General features: G+C 36.8%; 1 protein-coding gene across 2 annotated transcripts in view; it reads right to left on the reverse strand.

Moving 5' to 3' along the window:
• The window catches only part of LOC124167585 (myosin-I heavy chain), a 506,524-nt gene that overhangs the window by 86,928 nt on the left and 394,409 nt on the right, over nt 1-25,187 (reverse strand). For both annotated transcript variants that reach the window (XM_046545559.1, XM_046545558.1), the window contains exon 4: nt 11,137-11,392. In XM_046545559.1, the coding sequence (XP_046401515.1) occupies nt 11,137-11,392 (256 nt within the window). The remainder of the gene's footprint in view (nt 1-11,136; nt 11,393-25,187) is intronic.

Here is a 25,187-nt window from a genome sequence, read left to right on the forward strand (position 1 = left end):
CCTTCCCTTGAAATGAGGATCTCTATAAATCACTGATTCATTGAACTACCTCGGCACTCAATGATTCTCGTTTACTTTATACGAAGATATTTCCAAGAACTCAGGCAGCATATCTCCCTACAGGTTTTCGCTCAAAGGTTCAGCTCCCTTTTATCACTGCGAAAGTATTGATCGGAAAAATCTCCATTTTACATTTAAATCGCCGATACTCGTCCTAGGTTATCTATGGTGAATATTCTTACTACACTATCCAAAATAAAAATGAAAAAAGAATACGAAAAGCGAAAAAGAAGATTAAATTACTAAAACAATTACAAATATAGCAGTGCGTTTGCAAAATATATGTTGAATATAGGTCCTCCTCATTAGAAAAGTAACTCGCGATAAGACGGTGGGGACATATCCCGCGTTTAGCATTGGAATATTACACCGAGATAGAGAATAGCATTGGAATAAGACGAGATAAGCAGCCTAAGAAGGGTAGGAGAGAAGAGAAGCCTCATGAAAACCTTAATAAGAAGACGGAACAACCTTATAGGCAACATCTTGAGACATGATGGCCTGATGAAGACAATCGTCGAAGGACAAGTGGAAGGCAAGAATGGAAAAGGAAGACCTCCAACAAAATATATGGAACAAGTAAAGAGAGATGTGAAAGAGAAGAAATACGTAGGTGTGAAAAGATTAGCTGATAGGAGAACTGAGTGGAGAGCTGCGTCAAACCAATCCTAGGATTGTTAACCAGTGATGATGATGTTGAAGCTATTTAAGTATCCAAATTTTTCTGTTATGATGATTCTATTTTTATCGCTACTGTGCACTGATTTTGATATTTTTGTGGGGATGAACACTTTTCTGTGCTTATAATTTCCCTGATGCTTAGATATTTTTGTTTTCCTCTACTGCGGGATAGCAACGGATAGCAACCCCACCAAAAAGAGCTCTTTTGGGGGTGCCTAATTTCATTCTGTTATAGCATATGCTTATTGTATGTTGTGAATTATGTAAATGAATGGAAAATGATCGGTAAAATTCAAACGCTTGTTTTCCTAGAAATATAATCCCAATAGCGCCTTCCTCAGCTGTTAACTTAAAGTGAATAATTTGTGGCAAAAATAAGAAATAATATATATGTACTATGAGAGAATTACAAATATTAAATTTATACACGTCAACCCAAAAATTGTTGACTTAGGATACGGTAAAAAAATCAAATTTATTCTTAAAAATCAACTGTAGAGTATAAAAAGAGCAAAAAAATCAGTTATGATGGGATGGAGGGCTTGAAGTTTAACCGAGTTAAAAATCGGACAGGTCACGACATATTTCATTTAAAAAATCCTCTTCAGTAGAGAATAGTGACCGCAGGACGTTACCAAACTGAAAATTTCCAAACGTTTTATGTGGCGGCTGATTTTTAGCCATCGGCGGCAGGTAGTGATTAACGGAAAGCGTCTCCATGAGGTAACGCGGTTTCCACGGTTACGCGCATAAAATTTAACTGCAGCCCGCGTACTCTGAAATGTCCACGAACATGGACAGGGGAATAATGGCGCATATAGTGAGGTCATAGAAAAAAAAAGTAGATGGAAAAACAACAAAAATTTTACCTATGAAATCGCCGGAATATGTTTTGGATAAAATCACCTTTTATATATTTCATCATATTCACATTGGTACGGAAATAAAGCGTGTATTATATTAATGTTTAGCTTTCAATACTAACTCTCCCTCTTTTAAGCAACCTCAAGAGGGTTTACCATTATTTAAGTATTCTACCGATTAGGATAGGTTTACATGAAGTATTCAAGATATATTCTGGCAGTCTTCCCTACCTTTATAGACTTCCCTCTTCAGTTTATAAGTGGGCCTTCTCCCTTTCATTCCATCTAAAAATCCTATTCTCTTCCTTCCTCTCCCTCGTTTACATAGCGTTCCACTCTCTAATACTGTTTTCAACATCCCCGCCCCGCTTAGCACTCACTCCATCCATACCTTCTGACTCCTTTGAATCTCATTTATAATCATCTCTTCTGTCTCTCCTCACCCACCATATCCTCTACTTCGTTGTTCATCCTCCTTTCCGTCCGCTTCACCCTCTCCATTCTTCTCCACACCTACATATCGAACGCCGCCAGTCTTTTCTCGTCTTCCCTCTTATGTGACCCTGTATTTGCACCACAAAGCGCTATACTCATAGGTCTTTTATTTATATTTCTTTTAATAGCTCTTAGCCTACTCTATACATACATTTTCTAGGAGATAAGCGAATGAGAAATCCGTCAAGTAAAAGTATAAGATACATCCGTTTCATAGGCAGTTATGCATCCTCTCAAGCTACAGATTGGGAATTTCTTTCGATTTATCACTAGCAACGCTTTCCCTATGGCCAGGAAGCTTTCTTAATAATTACCTGCCAGGTAGTATCTAGTTGTTCCGAGAGTAAGCCGCAACGATAATGGACTGCCAAGCTTAGCTTGCTATCGAAGCAGAGCCTACCGTGCGTTTGGCTTGGGGGCAAGAGCTAGCAATATCTCAGGAATGGATTCAATGTCGACTGGACGGAGTAATCGTGGTTATTACTACACGCCATATCAATCAACAATACGGCAGGGATAAGTACGTAGTTAGGGTAATCGGTTAGTGGTAATATAATTAGTATAATAACATACATACATGCATATTCTAGAAGCCAGTGTAAAAAAATGAACAGTTTTAAAAATTTCAACTTATGAAAATTATTTTTTGTCCCTATTATGAATTTTACTAAATTGTTTATGAGTCACAAATTGATCAATTATTTATCTCTAACAATTTAATACCTTTAAAAGAGTTATTTCATACATTCCTATACTCCGTATTTCTGGATAAATGACACCTAATATGAAGACGCTCACGTAAAGTTTGCAGTTTTCAACATCATAGCATATTGCAAACTGTAGTATACTTCAGGTTTTTCGCTGTGTAATTGAATGAGGACTATTTAATTAATTCTGTTGATATCGGTAACCAATAAGGGCAATCGAATGGTCAGATTTAGGTGGAATGACACATATAAATACTCTATCCGTTAGAAGGTGGGTGGAAAATGAAATGTTTGTCGGAAAAAAACTAAAAACTCAAGTCAGAATAGGATTCTTAAAGTCAAATTGACATGCATCTGCATAAAATGTACATTACAACTAATAAAAACATACAATTTATTCATGATTCAATTTGTAATGCAAATAACCCATACTCTGGCTGTTTATATTGAGTTTACGAAAAATCTCAGTATTATAGAAAGCTCTTCAAGTGGGCTCTTATCTGCTCGCACGATAAGGGATAACTATAAATCATAAAAAAAACTGAAAACGGTAATCAGCAGAATTCTTTCTATAATCTGCTGTTAAAAAGTGGGAAATCATAGCGTAGTTTGGTGAGATTAATTAAAGATTCCTCCCCCACACCACATAAAACGAATCGAAGACCGACACGAAGTCAACACCCAAGAGAAGAAGTTTATCCGGAAAGAGGACTCCTCCCTGACGACCACAGCACACAAGGCGACAATGAAGTCGCACGTTGTACCCTGGCCCTGGAACATTTCTCCCTCTCCCATTCCCCTCCTGAGAACCCTAAAAAACGACCCTTTCTCCAACAGCCTTAAATATTCCTATCTACCGATGCCAAAACCTTATCTTACCACTTCTTCTTTATATTACTATAATTATTTTATATAGGTACAAGTTGGCTATTTTCCAGGTGGTGACAGTTTATTTATTTATTTTCATACCACCGAAAGTAGCTCTATACGGCCTTTTACATCGGGGTTGATAACATGTCAAAAAAATAACTTACACAAACAACTATGACGTGGATAGGGGGTAACTTAAACAGGCGGGACTGGAACCCGCGACCTCCTGTTTGGCAAGTGAGGACTTAACCCCGCCGGCAAAATGCGGTCATAACTTTTATCGGCCAAAATAAAATTAGATCAGTTTAATCGAAAATATAAAATTAAAATTAGTTCTCCAAGATAATTTTTTGCACCCGTTATTGAAAATCTTTGTGTTGCTAACTGGGATGAAACAGTTCTGCAGGGAGTTGATTTCAATCACCAGTCATCCCGTTGAGACATGAGAACCTTTTTTCACTGGTCCGTTGTAACCGACATTTCATCTTGTAGTTGTGATCATTCCTATCTATGTCACTGGGGCTCTTTATATTTTTTTCGCAGTTACCCCATCGCTTGTTCCCCCGAAAGTGTGCGCAAAAGTGTGCAAAGCGTATTCATTTTTCCTCTCCGTCCAACTGAGTCCCATGCCAGCACTTGCAGCATTTTAATGTCACTATCAGTGTTTTTATGCTTCCCCATTACATACCTCGCTGCCTTTCTTTGTACCTTCTCAATGGATTTTGTTTGCCCCTTTTCATACGGGTCCCACGCTAGTGATGCGTATTCTAGCAGCAGGACATATTTGAGGAAGAAGGTGACTGCATATTAATTTTAATTTCATTAAGATCATGGACTAAATGTTTCTGCGCTGGGTACGGCGTCTTTGTTGAGAGGCTATTTAGGGAAACATGACATAAAATTAGTGAAGGTTCACAAGTTTGTTAACTTTGATTTGGATTTCTTACCTGATTGCGCCATATTCACTTACATTGCACTCACCACAATGAATTGAGCACACTCTGCTTTCATCTAACGCATCCACTTGGTCTTTTGATTTTATAAATTCCTTTCCTACGGATGCAGGTGAGAAATAACAATCTCTAAGCTTGCCCTTCGGAATAAGACAGCAAATTCTCTTAAGTTTTTTTGAAATAAACTTTTCACAGTGGAAAATAATCACCGCACAGGAGTTAATTTGTTCTTAGCTCGAGACGTAATTAGAGAGCATGTCTGTTGATTCCCTTAGGGGGACGACAGGTAGCACGACGACGGCGTAAGACAAATGCCGGAGCAGGTGCAACAGGCTTAGGTTACCATCTGGAGAGTGTGTCTTTACAAGCGACGACCTACATTGCCTCAAGTAGAGTAACCACTCCAAGACAAAGTAACATGGTTGATATAATTAACTCAACACGGCGAGTATGTTCGTTAGCAGTTATTGCAGCCAATGCAAATTGTGAGTTCATACCTGTTTACATACGTAAGAAATCGTTTCAGGCTTGTCGTGATGAAAACGCGATGTATCCATGGTAAAATATAAACAACAGATGAAAATCGCCACACTTTAACCCATAACCGGAAAACTTTCTGCTTGCGATTGTGAAGATATTAAGTTAAGTTGCTCCTAAGTAATAGTAATCCAGTGAAATCTTTTGGGGATACATCAACTTGTTTCTTCTGAATGACACGCAGCCATACAGCTTTAATAGGTAGTAACGTCCTTGGTAACTTTTCACTGGAAAATTATTTATTGGTAAGACGCGTTTCGACGCTGAGGCGTCATTCTGAAGTACACTGTTTATAATATCGACAATCCATTAAATACCCAAATTCTGGCAGGGGGGGGAGGGAGAAGGGTTATACAGGGGGGGAAATTTGGGGAGGAGTGGAAGGGTTGGTGAGGGAATGGTTGGGATGCGTGATATTATAAACAGTGTACTTGAGAATGACGCCTCAGCGTCGAAACGCGTCGTACCAAGAAATAATTTTCCAGTGAAAAGTTACCAAGGTTGTGTATTTTTATTTCAACATGGATTTTCACAAAGTAATGGCCGAATCAATTGCATTCATCAGGTAGTAACGAGTTCAGAATCTGATGTTGTTCAATTTCTACAAGTGACATTGATAGAAGGTATCTATCTTCAGAGCGAGCATATATTTTTTTATTAAGTTAAAATAATCTAAACACAACCATTTCGTGTTTTCTTTTATAATATTTGCATGTAATTTACAAACAGGCGGCGTCCAAATTGAATATCCGTTTCGCACCCACGTCTACCCGTTAGTGGGCTTATTTCTTACCGGCTCCAAAAATAAATTAAAAATAAGATTAATATAATGCGAGCATCGACACATTATCGGTGAAAATACGACAGCAAAAATGAGAGAGGGTTTTCTTCAAGAGACTCGTATGCCCAGAATGGAAGGATGTTGCCATATGGCCACGGTGGGCGGAAATGAGTTAATATATAACTCTACAACCAACCACGATTTCGACACTATGTAATTTTGAAGGTAATGAAACAGACACTCTTTCATGTATTTATGCCCAGAGCCAAGGTAGGATGAGGGGGTGTATGGAAGTGGCGTGAGGGGAGTGGGAGGGGGAAATAGTTTGGGTAAACAAATTAAGGTCAATGACATGAAAAAGACAACAAAGTGGCAAACTTGTTTACAAATGTAGGAGGTAATAGCATTTAATTCCTGGAATAGCTACTGCCGACAATCCTATTTCTTCGCTGAAAATCATCTGGTCTATGGCGTGAGATTAATTTTTTTAAACGGAAATAGAGACATACTTATTCAATTTACGTTTTATCCCCTGCCAATGGACTATATTAGTGAAAAATATTACCTAAATAGCAACTTTAAGAGTCAACACAAAATTTCAAGCATGATATTGAAATTTCGTTAAAAATGCTCGTGTAAGAGTGAAGTATCAACCTAGTTACGTCAAAGTAAAAAATATTCTCAATTTTGTCTATGCAATGCACACAAAAATTAATGCAAGAATTTTCTCTTAACTTTTATCACTACGAATCAAAGATTTTAAAGCAGGCTTTGCAAAAGACAATTCTTTTGTCATAACGTTGCCAAAACTTCGCATGAAAGAGAGATGCTTGAGCTCCCCTCCAGCATTTTTTTAAATCGTATTTTTAGTATAATTATTATAGAATATAAGTAGAGAAAAAAATTTAATTTCCAAATCATTTTTCATTTAAGCCTTCAGTGCCAGAAAGCTGTAGGAAACGTGACCAACGGCTATAGCATTTCGTCTTTAGTTTCAATGCATAACAAGTACTGAATAATTTTAATTATAGATATTACAACGGCAAAACACACTGTTTTTCCGCAAGGTTATGCTCTTCAGTTTATTAAAGTTAGAAAAGCGACAAAATATAATTTCCGGACATGTATAATAACGGGGGAAAAGAGTTAATGCTTTCCTTTTAATATACACAATAAGTTAATGCATTTCCTTCGCCCCCTAATCCGCAAATCACTCATTTCAATGCGATGTTCCACGATTTAGTTCTCATCTACGGAATGATTACTAGCATAGTGAATGAGCGAACTCAGTTAATTTTTATTCCCTTTAAACGAAATTCTCAGTTACTTTTTGACTATTTGAAAGGCTTAAGGAAACAATACTCTAACACACGTGACAAAAACATGTCCCCTTGCTAATTGACTGGCCCCTTGAAGAATTCAAGCGTTAAAAATTCTCATTTAATATAAAAAATGAAGTACCCCCCAGAATCATCCTTTAAAAAGGTTTCTCGAAACTAATAAACCTAAAAAATACATAAACATTATTTTTTGACGCATAGAATTAATAAAAGCATATTTTACACTATGTAATAGCCATTTTTATAGAAAAAAATTTAAAAGGTCAATCCATTTCTGTAACTGTGTATTCCCATGACTAAAACTAACGTTGTTAGCGATCAAATCTAAAATTTACGAGTGTGGGCGCCATCAATTTTGAAAACGTTCAGTCATACATAGTTGAAAACAATGGAGGTTTGGTTAAAAATCGATGAGTATAAACCAAACGGATGAACTGGAAAGAACATATCTTTTCCATTCAACCTCGATTCAACAAGCTCTGTATGGATGGATCACCTAAAAACTACACATTTCCTAATCCACAAGAAGTGAAAAACGGAAGAGGTTGAAGGGTTCTTAAAGATGGCGGGATTTCCGATCTTTAAGCTATAAAAATGAAATGCTCTAATGGAGAGCCAAAATAAATTACAACACAGTCTGTTTACGACACAATTACATCAAAGCTACATAAAAATTACCTAAAATTTTCATCGAAACACGCTGACTTAAACAAAATAGGCATGAATGTAAGAACAAATTTTAATGAGTTGATTTTTGACTTTCTATTTTCAAAAATGAGAATTGTTCTAATATATGCCATTTCTCTGATAAATTATCGACTCGAAAATTTTAGTTGTAATTACTGAACTAAGCCCGATTACGTTCGATTCAAATATCTGATCGAGAGTCGAGTTCTTGCGACCACGGAAATTTCGAGTCGGCAGCAGGTGATCAAGCCTTGATGAATAGATCGTCTTTTCTTTTTCTTCCGAGCGGTTTGGGGTCCCCACGGTTTACCAAGTTTCGAATACTTTTCCATCATCTTCAGTGCAGTTTGTCGAACTTGAGAAGATTAATCTCCTACATTTAAGGATATACCAACGTACTCCACACTGATCAAATAGTTCCGCCTACGATGAAAAGTATTCCATAGAAACGTCGACAGTCATGGGCAGCGTAACTCGGTTGAAAGCCCGATAAGATTTCTTCAGGACATACTATCGACTCCCCTCTCTTCATGAACTACCCTATTAAATTCACAATAAGATCTACTCCCTTTCATGCTATCTAAAAATCATATTCCCATCCTCTCCCTCGTTTACCCAAATATCTTCCCTCTCTCACCGATTTCATCCGGGTCAATAGCTCCTCTTCCAACGTTTCGGCTCCGTACTCGGGCAACGCCGTCATGGAAACACGTCATTGTTGTTGATTTGGCAGGAAACGCGAGAGCCACTCCTGTCATTCATTTTCCGGGAAAGTATCAAGTGATAACGAGATGCTTTCATTGCATCAGTTCACCAGTAAAGCAATAAATCCTTTCAGGTATATTTTTCGATTAAAGAAACACCGAAATTCGTTCCAAGAAGATACAAAACGCTGAATCTAAAACAATGTCGTTGTTCCGACAGATTAACAGCCTTACCTGAATGAGTTTCGCTAAGTTTTGAACCCCAATGTTTTTAAATTTATCTTCATCACCCCGAAAACAGGAAAAAAGGTCTTTACATAGAAGGGAGGGGTGACAACAATTAACAATAAACGGTAACAAATATCCTTGCCCCGGATAGGGTCAACCTACCCCGGTGGAATTCGAACCCGCGACATTCGGTTTGACAGGTGAGGACACATTTGAGACTACCTATCAGGTCCACGAAAATTTTGTGGCTCCACGAATTACTGACTTGACTCCAATTGTCTTTCCATTTAAAAATTCGACTATCATCGAGCTTCCAAGTTATCATTCCCACGAAATTTCTGCAGCTGAATAGGTCTTTCTTAGTGAATAGAGGGAATGTTGGGATGGACCCACCGAATGATTTGACGATCGTGTTTGGCCTCTAAGATCTGTCGCTGTACCCAAAAGTCCACGTTGCTGGGGGGAGATGTACTTATTTCGTCATTGATATTCTTTACTGAACTGAATCAGGTAAATTGCCATTTAAAAAAATTTGAAATCCGCACCAAGTAGATACCAAACGCCAACGACGTCAACGGAAATTTGTACCTCCGATAGGTAAACAATCCTTACTGAATAAGGTGCTATGAGTTTGCACTCTCCAAATACGAGGCTAAACACCTAGCCCACGAAATTAGTGGGTCCGAGACGTAAATAGTTTCCCCTGAATATGGTTCGAAAAATTTCCAATCTCAACACCTGAAACTACACATCACGACCTCGAAAATATCGTGGGTCAACGATGAAAAAAGTTTTGGCTCTAAGGGCTCATAAGTTTCCATTCTCAAAAAAATGAAACTAAACATCGAGGCAGCAAAAGTTTCGTAGCTCCGGCCGATAAATAGTCCTAGGTAAATAAGATACAAAAAGTTTTTGCTTTCAAACTTTGAGGCTAGAAATGAAGTCCATGAAAGTATCTAGGGTATATAACTAAATTAGTCTTTGCTGAATACGGCTCTCCGAGTTTCGATTCTCAAAATTTGAGACTTAACACCGTGGCCACGAAAATTGCGTAGCTCCGCCTGGTAAACTGTCTCTGATGAATACTTCAATAAGTTGCGAATCTTAACATTTGAAGCGGAATGTCATTTTCACAAAAATGTCTTGGGTTCACAACGAAAATAGTCTTTGCTGAATAAGGTTCCATGAGTTTTGATTCTTAAAGCTTGATCCTAAACATCACGGCCACGAAAGTTTTGTAGCTCTAATGCAGAAATAGGCCGTGCTACTCCGATTATCTTCATAAAAAAATTGCCGGTCATCGAATTTCATTTGTCCTTCTGCCAACGAAATTTCCGTGGGAGAATAGTAGGAGTTAGTGAATTATTATTACGGTATTGTGCTTTTTAGGTTGGTTTCCGTGGAGTATTTAAGAACAATTTTATTATTTTTCCCTGCCTTAATGGACATTCCTGTTAAATTAACCTATCTGTCCATCTAAAAATCCTATTCTCTTCATTCATATCCCTCGTTCATTCAATATTCTACCCTCTGACAACATCCCCTCTCCACTCAGCACTTGCTCCATCCATACCTTCTGTATCATCCGTATCTCATCTAGGAGCTGCCTCTCCTCTCCCACCATGTCCAGCACATCATCGTTCCTCTTCCTCTCCGTCCACTTCACCTCCTCCATTCTTCTCCACACCCACATCTCGAACACCTCCAGTCTCTCCCTCTTCTCCTGTGTCCACGTTTCCGCACCGCAAAACGCTACACTCCAGATCAGACTCATCGCTAGCTTTTTCTTTACAATTTTACATTACGATCCTGTCATAATCACCTTACTTATCATGAACGCCTCCTTTGCTAATGCAATTCTCTTTCCGATATCCTTACTATGGTATCCGCTATCCTATAGTCAAGTTTTTAAAATTGCTACAAAAATATCAAATACATAAAATTTCAAACAATAACACTGCCATACAAACACGAGTACACTTTATTCTGATTATATGAGAATGAGTTCGAGTTTTATACTATTGGTTATATACGGTTCGAGTTCGAGCTATATGTAGATATTTGATATGTAGATGTAGATATGCTGTTTCTATAAATCAACAAAGGCTAAATTTTAACTGCGGGAATTTGCTTCCTTGACATAACTTATTTGAAGATAATTTTCTTCTCTTTCCTAGCCTTCTCAGTAAATCTTGTGCGCCAAAGAGGTAATGTTTGTGTAAGCACTCACCGAATGATTCGAGGATGGTGTTGGCCTCCAGGATCTGCTGTTCCACCCACGTGCTCACGTTGCTCGTCACGGAGCACAAGTACTGCAGGATGAACTTGGTGGTCTCAGTCTTTCCGGCACCGCTTTCGCCCGAAATCACGCACGACTGGTCGGTGGCGTCGCACGCTTGCAGCGACGAATAAGCTGCCTGCGCCAAAGCGAACACGTGCGGCTCCAACGCGGCCATCTTCCTGCCCTGGTACTGAAACACCTGCTCCTGCGGATATCAACACGAGAGAGAGGAGAGTCAGCCGGGAGAGGGGAAGTTTGGGAACGGTGGCGCTCTCAAGCGCCCGATCCAGGACACTACTCTTTCCCACCCCTTCCCAAGTAAAATGCGATTCTCCACACATCCCCACCCAGGAGCACAGGGACGTATCCAAAAGGGTGGAAGTCCAGGGGACTACCCCCTCCAAAATGGGGAAAATTAAGTAAAAAGTCGAGTACAGTAATTTATATTATTGTGACACATAATTGATGAAAAATTATACTTAAGTAAACTTACGGCAAGAAAGAACGTAAGAGTAAAAATTAAAGATAGTCCATGGAAGAATGGTAATACATATGTTAAATAGAAGATAATTTTATATTGTTAAAACACTGATAAATTTACAAATATTGCCAAAAAATAAAAAGTTTTAGGTACTTAATATTTTATGGTGCATTGGTATTGTATATTTCATTGCGTATTGTGTACTTAAAATGTACATTATAACGTAAACTGATTATTAGAATGGGTACTGTACATAAAAGAAATGGAAAATGTTGTCAAATAATTATTTATGTAAAAGGTGCCAGCTGTTGACAAGTCCTTAACGGTTTAGCGGTGAATTGGAAATTTCTTTTAATGTATGTGCATGAATATTTTTTGCATAAATAAAGCCTTTATCATTTGCCTGAAAAATATGCGGGTGAAGAATTAGGAGACCCCAAAGCAAAATCCTCAGTGTGCAAAGAGGCCCACGAATTTCATACCAACCCCATAAATTACAATGAGGGTAATTATTAGCAAAGTGGATGCATACTTCTACTACAATTATTAACTGAGACTCAAATTCTACACTTAAATTTGTTTCCTTGTTCATTCAAAGTTTTCCATCCTTAATTTTAATTTTCCTCTATTAATGAGCATATGCATTGAATACATAGGAAGTTTACCAATGCGACAGCTAAGTTACAGGTGAATATATATTTTTAAAGGATCAAATGCGTTTTAAATGTTAAGTTCGGGGTAGCTAAGGGAAGGAAAATGGACCGTCCGCATTCTGAATTCATAGATTTTCATCGCCTTCGGCTTATCCCAGGGTGAGATTTATCCTTACTAATCCATACTATCTTTGGGGTTGAATCAATCGCGACGAATCGTGTTCTCAGCAAATATAACTGAACATCTAACAGCCATCAGTTTCAATTCGTAGATTGGCTGACGACTATTATTTTATAATAGCATTGCACTGTAGTTTTCCACATGCATACTATAGATGGCAAAAAAGAACGTTCTAAATTAAGGTATAAACCAACCTTGTGTGGGTCGATTTAGACTTTGTAAAAAGATTTTAACTCGTCATAGTACGTGAGGTGCCGATATTACTATTTATTGCCACAGAAATAAAAATATATAGTTTATTATCTGCTTTTACCAAATATTTAGTAAGAAATTAGTAATAGACCAAACTTTTGCTGAAATTCGACATTTTTCCTTATTCAGAGGACTCAAAATCTAAGTCTGCCGAGTTTTACCATAACATGTCTGTCTCGATGTCCATGGCTAGGCAGGCAATAGCCCCACTTGCTATCACACGTTGTGTATGTATCCTGTGCGCGATGCTGGATTTACACCAGGGGTTCCAACGGGAAGGTATAAAGGCCAGGGGCAGGTCTTTTACTGCTCCCGGTCCCTCCCTTAAACTCTTACCACTTATCCCTCCAAACAGCAACTTCCCCTTTCAGACGATCCTCGTGGCCACACGCGTTATAACCTCGGCCGTTTCCGAAAACGGCACCGATCCTCATGAATCTTAACTACGTACAGCAATTTTCGTTAGAAATTCAAACTGTACATTGCTTTGTCATCCCAAACCCATACTCAAAATCTATAACAAGAGTAAAAAAATGTCAAAATTTTTAATTCCTTAAACTTCAGTTATTTGTTAGTCATTAGAATGATTTTACAAAGTTTTATCCAATAACTCTAATTTGGGAAAATTTGGGCCCGTGCCCCTTAAAAATGCAATTTAGTTAGTCATTAGAATGAATGATGCCCCTTAAAAATGCAATTTTACATTTTTGTAGCAACCTTTTTTGAAGTAACTATACTAAATGCAAATACTCAAAGGCAAAGCGGTAATTACTAATTGATTACTCTAGAATTTACCAGATAATATTTTATTGCTCGAGGGAAATTTTCAAAAAAAGGTTGCGACAAAAATTCTAAAATTGCATTTTTAAGGGGCACCGTGACATACACTTTCTCTGCAGTAAATAAATAATCATACCATATGTAATGGCAACTTCAGTACCATTTAAGGCGTAAGTATTTTTGATAGCATAGATTTTGTGTAATATTGAGTCTGCATACGTAGCGAAGATGTATTCAATATAACCACTTCAGGAATTGGCCGGCATCTAAACAGAGCGCTCGAAGTGACTGCGCAGTTTCTATTAGTTGAAAACAATATTTACGCAAAGGTGAATTCAATTTATTTAACACGAAATAGATTTTATTCATCAATGATTCTTCTTCCTATACTAAAGTAATCATTTCATGGAATGAAAGTCTTCATTGGAGATAAAATCTCCGCTATAAATTGGATAGTTCACTGAAAACCTAAAGCGTAATTCATAACATTGATTCGATAGATGGAAGGGAAAGATAAGTCACTTTAATAAAGAATCTTTCCCACTAAGCCATCCCTCGTACGTTTATTTCATCACCACAAAAATATATGCAGTCCAAAATACAGAATATAAGATGCTAAATACAAATAAGCTCTTATTAAAATTTTTTTTTTAAAACCAGCCTTTATATTTAGATTACAGGGGATGAGCAACGTTTATATATGACACAAAGCAAAAAAACTCAGTGACCCCGAAAAACCAAAAGTGACGTATTAAAAAAGTCACTATATTTATTAAATTTTCAGTGAATGGTAAGCCCCCTATGTTTCAAAATGCCACCCCTATGCTTTTAAATGCCTACCCCTATGTTAAAAATGCCACCCCCCTATGTTAAAAATAAACATGTTTTGGGGGGCTATAGGTTGACTGGGGGGTAATTAAAGGGAGGTTGGAGAGAAAAAGTTATATTTTCATGTATTGTCATCGGAAATGAAGAAGTGTGCAAAATTTCAGCGTTTTTGCTTCACAGGAAGTGAGTCAAATTTGAGTTACAAGATTTGTACCAGACAAACAGACAAACAAACAGACAGGTTGGTGAGTTGATATAAAGGCTGGAAAAATGATGGAGACGGAGAATCTTTCTCGGATGGAAACCCAAGAAATGTTTATGTCAGCTATTCGCCAGGAGAAAGTTAAATCTGTCTTTGTTTTTTCGTTGATGCTTGCCACAGCTGTTGGTTCTGCATAATCCTTAGTTATTTGAGCACTCGACGGTAATTATGAAAAAAAAAGATCTTTTAATGCCGGGTGAAAGAGGAGAAGCACCAGCCGCTGCCGATTAATATTAGATTATGGTAAGCCTGGCACAGGATACCCTTTGGGTACACCAACATAACCCCTTTAAAGTTCCATGAAATTGTAAAACCTGAAATCGTGTGATTTTCTAAGGTGGAATAAAAATCATTATTATTATTTTGTGCTGGGTTTATATGCGTGTACTTCTATAGATCTGGTAATATTTTAGTGCTTTCAAATCTACTTTTATTTACATGTAATTACTTTTATTATACGTAAAATTTGATATGCTTAAAGTGTGTCTGTACCTTTTACTGTGTTAGTTTTATTGTTTTAGCGCATAAAATTTAATTTGATTTGAGTAAGTTCATGCATTTTAGTATATATGATGAAAAAGCAGAACCTGATGATAAGCAATAGGTTAGCAGGACCATATGTGACGAAAATGTAACACATAACCTTATTGCGGATTTTATTGTGACCGATGCACCTATGTAAACTTAAATAACATAATTATTAATATTACTGCTATTATATTATTATTATTTTTATTATTATATTATTATTATTTCAAAATAAAATTAATGAAAGAGTCTATCGGAGCAATTCTAAGAGGGAAATCAGCCAATGAGGTATCAATTCCCAGGCAACAAGGAAACTCGGCCGATCCCGGACACTCCTGGTGCCTTCTCCATGGTAACCCCTCCCCTTAATTTTCCTCCGAAGAGAGATATCCCGCTCCGGCAACGAAGCTCGCCAAAGGATACGGGCGTATCATAGCAACCCTACTTGCGTGCGCCCACGCAACATCTACACTTAAAATGATCAACAATGTCGGCAAAGGCAACAATCGGCACAAGAGCGACAAAGGAATACTCCCGCATTTGCGCAATTCATTGTATGGTCGATTAGTAACTTCTATTAGGACATGGAATACTTCACCAGAGGAAACAAGATCCTCCCTAAGGATGATATAAGGAGGATGCCAAATGATTTTTCCATGGCGAATTCAGTTCTTGATGTATATTTGTACCTCTGTGCGTCACATCCCACGAAGTTATTTCTTTCGTGCAGTAGAGAGCAAGTTTAAATGAAAGAAATTTTGCAGGCCCACTTAATTCAATCATAGTAGTTGAACCACATTAAATTCTGATCTCTTTACCACTCATTTGTAGTGTCGCTATATGGTTACGGGCCATTCTGAAGAAAGAAGTTGATTTTTTACCAAAATCTTTCACTGGCTTATTAAAGAGCAACATACCTCAATATCAGTGTTCACAATCGCAAACAGAAGGTTTTCTGGGTGGAAATGGGTTAAATGTTTTGGCTAAACTACCTAATCTTATCATCGAAAGCATGGGTATACCAACGAAAAAGCTTTACCGAGCAAGAAAAGAAAATAGAAATGGATGAAATAAATCATTAGAAATAAAACATAAGTAAGAAAGAATGTAAAAAGAAGCGTACTACCAGAGTTTAATTAGTCGACATAATAAATCGAAATATATAACTTTCTGATTCGGGACCGTAGGCAATAGTGAATATGTTTCCAGTACTGAGGTAATTAAAAAAAAGAAGAGAAAAGAGGCTTTTAATAATTATATTCAAAGACTGCACACTAGCCATGACGAGGCTGAAAATATTTAAATTTGAATGCCTTTATGTATTTTTGTATTTGGCATCCAGTACTTGTGTTCTGGATCTAATATATTAGCATTCTGTATGTTACCGCCCAACTATATGATCGACTTGTAATTACTTGTTTCATAATAATAATAATACAAACATCCTTATGATAAATAAATGTTTAGGTTAAAGCTGATGGGAAGGGTTGGTTTCATTTTTCAATGTTCATTTCACGTGGAGGAGTTATTATCATTTGTTTCATTACGAAGACAGCGCTTACTGCTGTCGTCGATTACAGCTGTTAGCTTATAATGACCTCAACGAAGAAAATAATCTCAAACTTTCCGTGCCTTAAAATCCTGGCTTAGGTTCAGTTTTAACCTTCACAGGGACGTCCACATCAAACCATATTATAAGCAACTAAGATTGCTAAACGCCAAATACCGTCGAGAATACCTTCTATAATCCTTTTTGTTTGTTCTATTTAAAAACAAATCACCTAAGTATCTGTATGATTTGATGCTTGGTTGTCACTCCGTCTCTGCAATGGCCACTAGGTCTGACACTAATCAATTGTATTTTCCACGACATCGCACCACCGCTTATAGTAAATCGTTTCTTGTAACCACAGCTTTTTATTAATGAATTAAGGTGCCTACTGAACTTAAAAATTGTATACCTGTTTAAATATTTATACTAAAATAGTATGATTATTTACCTTCTCGGGAATAGTATAAGTTACACTTGTTTTTTCTTAAAATTTGTGTTTTTGTTATTAGGTTCATTTTTTGGATGCACTATTTTCTAATTTGTTTAGTTAAGAATAGATGAGTTTTTTGTTGTATCAAATCCGGCTTGGTGTATAGCTCCATTTACCTTTTCTTTAGTTAGGTACATGTAATTGTTATGTTTTTTATGTTCTGAAATGGGAGAATAGCATAATTAGACATAAAAAATGAAAAGCTTATCTTTTATGCAATAATTGACGTGTCTGCAATTTACACTATATTAGTATTTTTGTTCTTGTGGATTTTTTCCTGAACAATAAATATTTTCTACCTATCCATCTTACCACTGTAATATGGCAGAATTATGATCTACGAGTCACTCGCGAAAGGATACACGTTTGTACGAGACTATTTTTTTTCCTTCGTAGAATAGAGCGCGCGTAGCTACAAACGTCTGAACGGAGTAAGAGGCGTGCTTTAAACCCTCGACTCTTCTCCGTTGCCAAGCCCCCTCTGAGAGCGGAGGAAAATTGACTCCGAAAGGCGACGGAACAAATCACGTACGTCAGCTCGCCGCTTTCCGAGACGTTAGTCTTTTTCTTATTATCTCCCGGGGAAGAAGACCAGAGATGTCCGTTATACACTTGGCTAGATAAAAAGTCTTCGAAAGAGGGTTGCGATAAAAAATAATGAAAGAGTAACATCGGAAATAAATCTCCATACTAGAGTCATTCACATTGCATCTTCAAATACCTTCACACAGCATCCTGTCCAGATTATCGACAGAAAGTGTCAATTAATCCACGACAAAGTGAATACCGAAAAAAAGCTATAATCCATTGATCTGAGGAAGAGGCAAAGCTTCACACTTCGTGAGGAAAAATTGAATACATGTCATTGGACAGATAATGTAATAGTTTAAGTTAAAATAAAGTCTAGTAAAGGAAGAAATAATGAATAAAAGTTCAACACTCGCCAATATCCAATGCTATAAATATGAAAAGAAAAATGGTGGAAGAGTGACGGAATTATTAATAAAAATAATATCTACATCTTACAAAAAAAGAACTGTTATTTCAAGGAGAAATGGGTATCTAATAATAAATTTCACTGATGGAGCTGTACACATTATTTTTCCAAAATACAAAGATATGAATAGTGTTGTAATTATAAAAAAATCATACCTCCAATTCTAAATGGAAAAAAATTGCTGAGATTCAAAGAAAACTCAATTTCTCAGCCCGTGGCTTCCTAATGATGACCTATCGAGATGAAATGAGTAGATTCGGTTCAATAAAGTCATAAAAAATTACTAATTTCAATTAATCCAAGATATTTATTGAACTGAGAAACTCGGGGTTGTAAAGACTGATTAACTAATGGATGGGTAGATGCTTTACAATAACGCATATTCTCAAGGAGATGATATTTTCACGTAAATTTCTTTTTTAAACTAAGCTTATGATAAATGATTATGATACACCCTATGCGATATTGTTGAATATTAAAGCATCGTTGAAACAGTTATGCTGTTTCCGTTTATCCAGAGGCGTTTGGGTGAATGAATAGCGATAAAATTTAATGCAATCTTCAAATCTCGATTTCTAAAATATGATTACGATACAGAATCTAATTGGCCTGACATTTAAAGGAGGCGACTGAGAGCTAAGCTTAGTTGCATCTTAGGGAAGGAAAGGTGGAGAGTAACCTGGGATTTATGCGACCAAATATTCATCAGAGCTATCATCTCTCATCATTATTATTAAACAGTCCTTTAGCCATTGGCATTAGATTGCATAACAATTTGTTTGTTACCCTCAATTCATTAAAAGAACATAATTTATTTAAAAATAATATCAAGAACTATTTATTACTAAACGCATTCTATAGAGTGGATGAATCTATGTAGTAATGCAATTGTTATTACAATATATTGTTTTCCAGCTAATTTTAGTAAAGCAGTTAGTAAATAATCTTAGTATATATACCCATTTTTATTATATTATTATATTTTTCGTATCTCATCTATTTCATATCTGACTACATTATGTGTGTCTATTTGAAGACTCCTATATTTGATTCTACGAAGAGTTTGATAAATAAAATTAGATGAAAAATAAAGAAATACACTAAGGAACCTCATTTAATAATTTAAGTAAAATCATAGCATGGAACTACATCAATGGAATTAATGGAGTAGCTGTGAAAAATAAAATAGGTAATGATATGATTAGGGTAATGATTTTGAAAGGATAAAAAAAAAAGAATTAAGCTGACCTGAATTCGATTCCGTGTTCATTACACGAAGCCCTAATTTGCACCAAATTCATTTCACTCCGATACGTAAGCTATTTCCACAGCGACTGAGCAGATAATAAGTGACATTGCGGTCGAATGAACGAGATATCAATCAATCCGTCGCAAACACATCATTTAAAAATTCTTTTCAATTATTCTGCGAACGACCGTACCATGATGATAAACCTCATACGCTGGGTACTAATAATCAAGGGAAATAATTAAGTAATCAGAATTATTTTGGATGCAGTTGATAACATAATTGGAGTAAAATCCATGTTAAATCATTTTATTTGCAGCGTTCGAATATCGGAAATAATATGAAATAAAATAAAATTGCATAAAACCACATGCTTTGTGAATGTAGGCCGCTATGTAATTAAGGACGCGGAATAAATAATTCAATGGATGATACGAATTAATGCCATCTTGAGTATGCAACCTTGCTTTACATAGGAGCATAAAGGGCATGCGTAGCATTCAGGATGCTTGAAGATCAGGTTAAAACGGATTCATGTTTCTCATTCTGACGATGTGGCTTGTGAGCTCCTTCTGTGAGCGGTGCGATAACTATAGAGTATGATTTGATTTTTCACCAGGCGATAAACTAAGGATGGAACGTGTTATTGAAAATTTTCCATTATAAATCACTGCAGTGGGTATATTAACACTAGAATGCCCGGCTGGGTCAAATTGACCCAAATAGAGGATATTCATGTTGATAATTTTGAAACGAAGAAAAATTTTAGACTCTTATTTCGTGACTTTTAATAATTCAATTTGGTTTACCACTGCGCAAAAGTAAAACCTGATATTATTACTTTTTCTATTTTTCCTCATCACTTACACCTCCTGTGCCCGGAAGGATCATTTTGACCCAGACCATCAAATTTATTTGAAGCCTTTCTACTGTTCATTTGTATTCATTGTAACTGTGTGGAACTTTGGAATTAAATAAACACATTTTTATATATTTTGAACTCATTCATTGTTAATACTCCCTCACAACACTGCAAGAGCATTTAAAATGTATAAATTAAAGAGAGTAAGAGATTAAAATACAGAAAAATTGCTGATATCATTAAAAATAATTATGTCTCTCATCAAATATTCCACGAAGAGGGAAACCTTTTCAACTTCGTTTTCTTGTAATTAGGTTTAATGCGAATAATTATAAATAATGTAATATTTGATATCATACTCATTACTTTTCTGGTATAAAACTAAAGAGAGTACATTTATGAGGCTACATTCCTTCCCATTGGCCCTTGATCCATGCGGCATATTCGACGCAATGCAATCGGTTTTCAAAATATTCCGCAGCGCGGCGTTGATCCATTTAAATCCAATGTGCCACACATAATAGAAAGCAATCACAGTAATAACATTGATAAGTCGTGAATTAGGTAGATTACATCTCAAGCATTAATCATCAACTCAAGCATTAATCTCAGTAAACAGCCCTAATTTTAGCTTATTTCCTCCACGAAATTCGAATGCTACTTCCCGTTCGTTGTAATATCCGTGCATTAAGCACTTCTCAGCTTTGAGCGACCAAGGTCGTTAGCTATCTCGATTCATCGCAAAATCGATGGAAGAAAAAGCGATATTAATCGACCCTAGTGAGCGAGACCTTTACATTGGTGTGTAATATATAAACGATGTGCAGTCGTCGCAGCCGCAGTATTGCTTAGTATATCACTACTGGCGGACTGCGTTGAAGAATTGGTGCCGAGAGGAGTTATTGTGGAGGATTTTTCAATTGAAAATTTTTGTTTTCAATTTTTCATTTAAAGATTGTGAGAAACGGTCCATTCGTCAAGGGGCGCAGCTAGGAATTAAGGCTGGGAGGGGTTTACGTGCAACTAATACCGGGGTGTGTGGGGGTATGGTATACCCACCAGGATTAGCATTAGGTCGAAATTAATAAATTGCGGAATTTTAAAGATATTTGGTTCAAAATAGTGAGTTTTAGGGCTTTCTGAGGAATATTTTATTAATTCTTACACTATTCTATTACTAATATCAATCCAATTTAGTAAAACGGATTGAACTTAAAGAAATTCTCTGAGCTCTGGGAGGGGCGGGGGTTTTATCCCCCAAACCCCCCCCCTCGCTGCGCTACTGCATTCGTCAGCAATTAACATTTCTTAGAACTCCATAAATGAGTTTCATTTCATTTCCGATGCTCTCATTGTTGTCACGCTTCCAATATTTGTATTTTGGTTATTAATAGCTCCGGAAAACATTTCAACTCTTCTTCAATGACTGATTACCTTCATTTATCCAATACAACTTTTAAAAAAATATGATACCTGCCCATTTTCCCAGAAAACTCTACGGGGCGTTTGACCGAACAATGGCGGACAATGCCTTTATGTCGAGCCTTAAATAACCGATGGCGGCGCTGGTGTAGTTTGCCAATATGGTGGACGCATCGAGGATAGTGTTGTGATCACGAACATTACAATAGAGGATACTCAAGTCCAGGGGCGCAGCTAGGAATTAAGGCTATGGGGGGTTTCAGGCCAAGTAATACTGGGGAGCTTGGGGGGTATTGCATTCCCGCCAGGGTAAGCGGGAGGTGCTGAGGTCTTACCCCGGAAAAATTTAACATAAACGGTTCATAATGGTGATTTTTACGGCCTTCTGAGGGATATTTTATTAATCCTCACACTATTCTATTAGCGATATTAATCCAATTAAGTAAAATAGATTTAACTAAAAAATTTCTGTGAGCTCTGGGGGGGTTTATCCCCCGAAACTCCCCCCCCCCCTCGCTGCGCCACTGCCCAAGTCTGCCCGCTCAAGTTGTCACATGAGGCGCATTTAAATTGTTTACAAGAGTTTCCGCTCGCGACGCTGAAGGACAAAGTGATCCGAGCCTCACGGAGAAATAAGGCATAATTAGGGGTGTTAACCGAAACTTATATACATGAATATGTGTTCATATATTCATAACTTTTCATATTCATAACTTATTCATGCATATAACCAACATATTCATAACTTTTCAATGTAATTCCTCGCTTTGCAAACACTATAATGTAAAATATGGCATCGCATTAGATTCATCATCCATCCGCGATATTTTTGAAAGCCGATTAAAATGCGACCGAAGTAGCAACAAAAATCAGCCTTCTATGGGATGGAATCAGGCCTCTTCTATGCGATTGATGTGATGACAACATTGGTTTTAATAGGAGGAATCGTCGAGCCACGGCGTAAATTTAAGTAGAAAATGTCAAGGAAGATTTTTCTTGTTTTTAAGGAGGCATTTCTATACCTAGGACAAATGAAAATAGTAATAAAAATTCATGAGGTCATAAATTAAAGCATAAATATCCGCAACTATTTCACGGCGATTACTGAAAGGGTCCTAAATAACCATAAATGCCTGACTCCGATAAAATAACACAATTTTTGGGAGGGTAGAGAAGAAATAGCACAATACATTGGATACCTCAAACCTACATGCCACCGTCATAGTAAATGATGAATTGTAGCATGAAAAGCAACTAAATGGCATATTAATATTTATGAAAATATAAAATATATCTATCACTTACGGCGTCACGATGGATAATCTCAACAAAATAATAAGAGAAATCAGAAAATAACCAACAATGCCAATGATTTCTCAACGTGGTTCCTAAGGTAATTGTTATGAATCATCGGAGCTCTACTTCCGTATTCGGCCGATAGGTGACGCCTCACTTGCCCGGATTCTCGAATGGTGGAAGCGTATGACACGACTATATGTACTTAGTGACGGAATAGTGTTGTGAGTGCAATCTAGATGACTCTGTAAGCGAATGGGTTACTCCACCATCCAGTGGTGGTAGGTGAAAGCATTTCCTGTGCCACTGCTCCTACAAAGAGGAATCCCCTATCTGCCACTGGATGTGTTGACACCCGTTTACGCAAATGGATTTTCCAGACGTCACCACTAGCGTCACTGGCAGAAGAGCGATCAGAATTCTACAGGGAAATTACCAATAGGATGGTTTCCTATTATTTTTTTATTGCCTAAATAGAAAGAACATTACTCCTGGAGTACGTATTTACGCTTTTAGATTTTTAAATGGCGATATCTATTTTTCGCGATTAAATGAAAAGTGAAAATTTTCAAGCGCACGGAAACGCGACGGGTAAGTATGAATGCCGGGAAAACTCCCGTGTGACGTCGTTCTGGTTCCCGCTGCCGCAGGTGAGGCGACCTTGGGGCGAGGCTTTGAGCGCTGATACGACGCAGGATGCTAGCAGGTAGCCGAGTACCCTGCTAGCTGGTAGAGCTTGGCTTAAATAAGGATTATTAATACCTTATCAAACGAGAAAAACTTTCCGACCTTAGCCAGTTTTAATAGGTGATTATTAAGACATGTTTCCCTGAGCTCTGTGCCTCAGGCATGCATTGGTAACCTCAGACGATGTAAAACTCCTATCTACTCGTATAGAAACTAGGTCCCTGTGACGTCACGCGGAGTGGAATCGCATGTGCGCCAATATGGCCTTCTTCAAATGAGGTTAAAATTGGCCATTGCCATTCGTCTACACCGGTATTTCTAAAACCAAATGATTTGTATATAATGAATACACTAATGGTGGGTAAGGAATCGTAATCAATGCCTTCCGTTTTCTTTGATGAAGGAAACTACCCTATTATTAAGGATGCTGATCAAAATTATTTATCGTAAAGATATAATATTCCCCATTCATGGCTTTTCAATGCTATTTCTCGCGAGTAAAAATACTGTGTTGCAATTATTGAGAAAAAATGGATCGATTTGTGAGTTGGCCTGAGCTTACGACTAGTTCAGGCTTCCGGCTTAACTTTGTTAAACCACGATGCAGAGAAATGAACTCTACTCGGTACGTTCCGACGTGGTAATTTATTAACATCGACCATAGTTTTGATACTTTTCAATATTTATCATGGAATAATTACATGATATATCAGTATCGAAATCAGGGCCGGAGTTAATGATTATTCAATATATTTCTTTTGTTCTTGGCATCTAGTTTATATTTAAGTACTAACTCTTGAGGTTTAGTATGTATGAAAAACATATTTACAGACGTTTCGGATATTTTTTTAAAGGCTTATTGAATGAAAAGATCGGAGGTACAATAAATGCAAAATTGATTCATTAAAAAAATTAAGTTAAAGAAAAAATATCCAACAAAACATTTAAAATAGAAAAACTGTGCGACTATCGAAAAAGTGTTACATCAATTTTCTGAACTAGTTTTTTTTAATCTAATAAATGAGGTTGTTTAGTTTGTTTTTCAATTGCTTTGTTACAATATTACATTTATATATATTTGCAATATATAAACTGTTACATCAAAATTGATTAATTAGGTTACAATATTTTTTGCTTGAACAATCGATATCAGTTCTTTTGTTATTTTTTTTTCGTGCTCGCATACACAAACAACTTCTTTAAATAATTTTTATGATAAATTATACACTGAGCTTAAAGTTTCTTTGTCATCAAAATATAAAGTGGTTTTTTATTAACTGCATATTTAACCAGAGCACAGAACTGTAAGTTAGTTTTAAAAGATGATTTGTTTACTGAAATCTTATTTTTGAGGTAATGAGATGCTTGTCCTATCGTATGAAACATAATATACATTTAGGAACGTACAAAGTGAAGTTTATTCCGACTTCGACGCAGCCATCTTGAACTCACCGTTTACATTTACACTTGAGCGAAGTAC

The sequence above is a fragment of the Ischnura elegans genome, chromosome 11 (genome assembly GCF_921293095.1).
Source record: "Ischnura elegans chromosome 11, ioIscEleg1.1, whole genome shotgun sequence".
In the NCBI taxonomy this organism is placed as follows: Eukaryota; Metazoa; Arthropoda; class Insecta; order Odonata; family Coenagrionidae; genus Ischnura; species Ischnura elegans.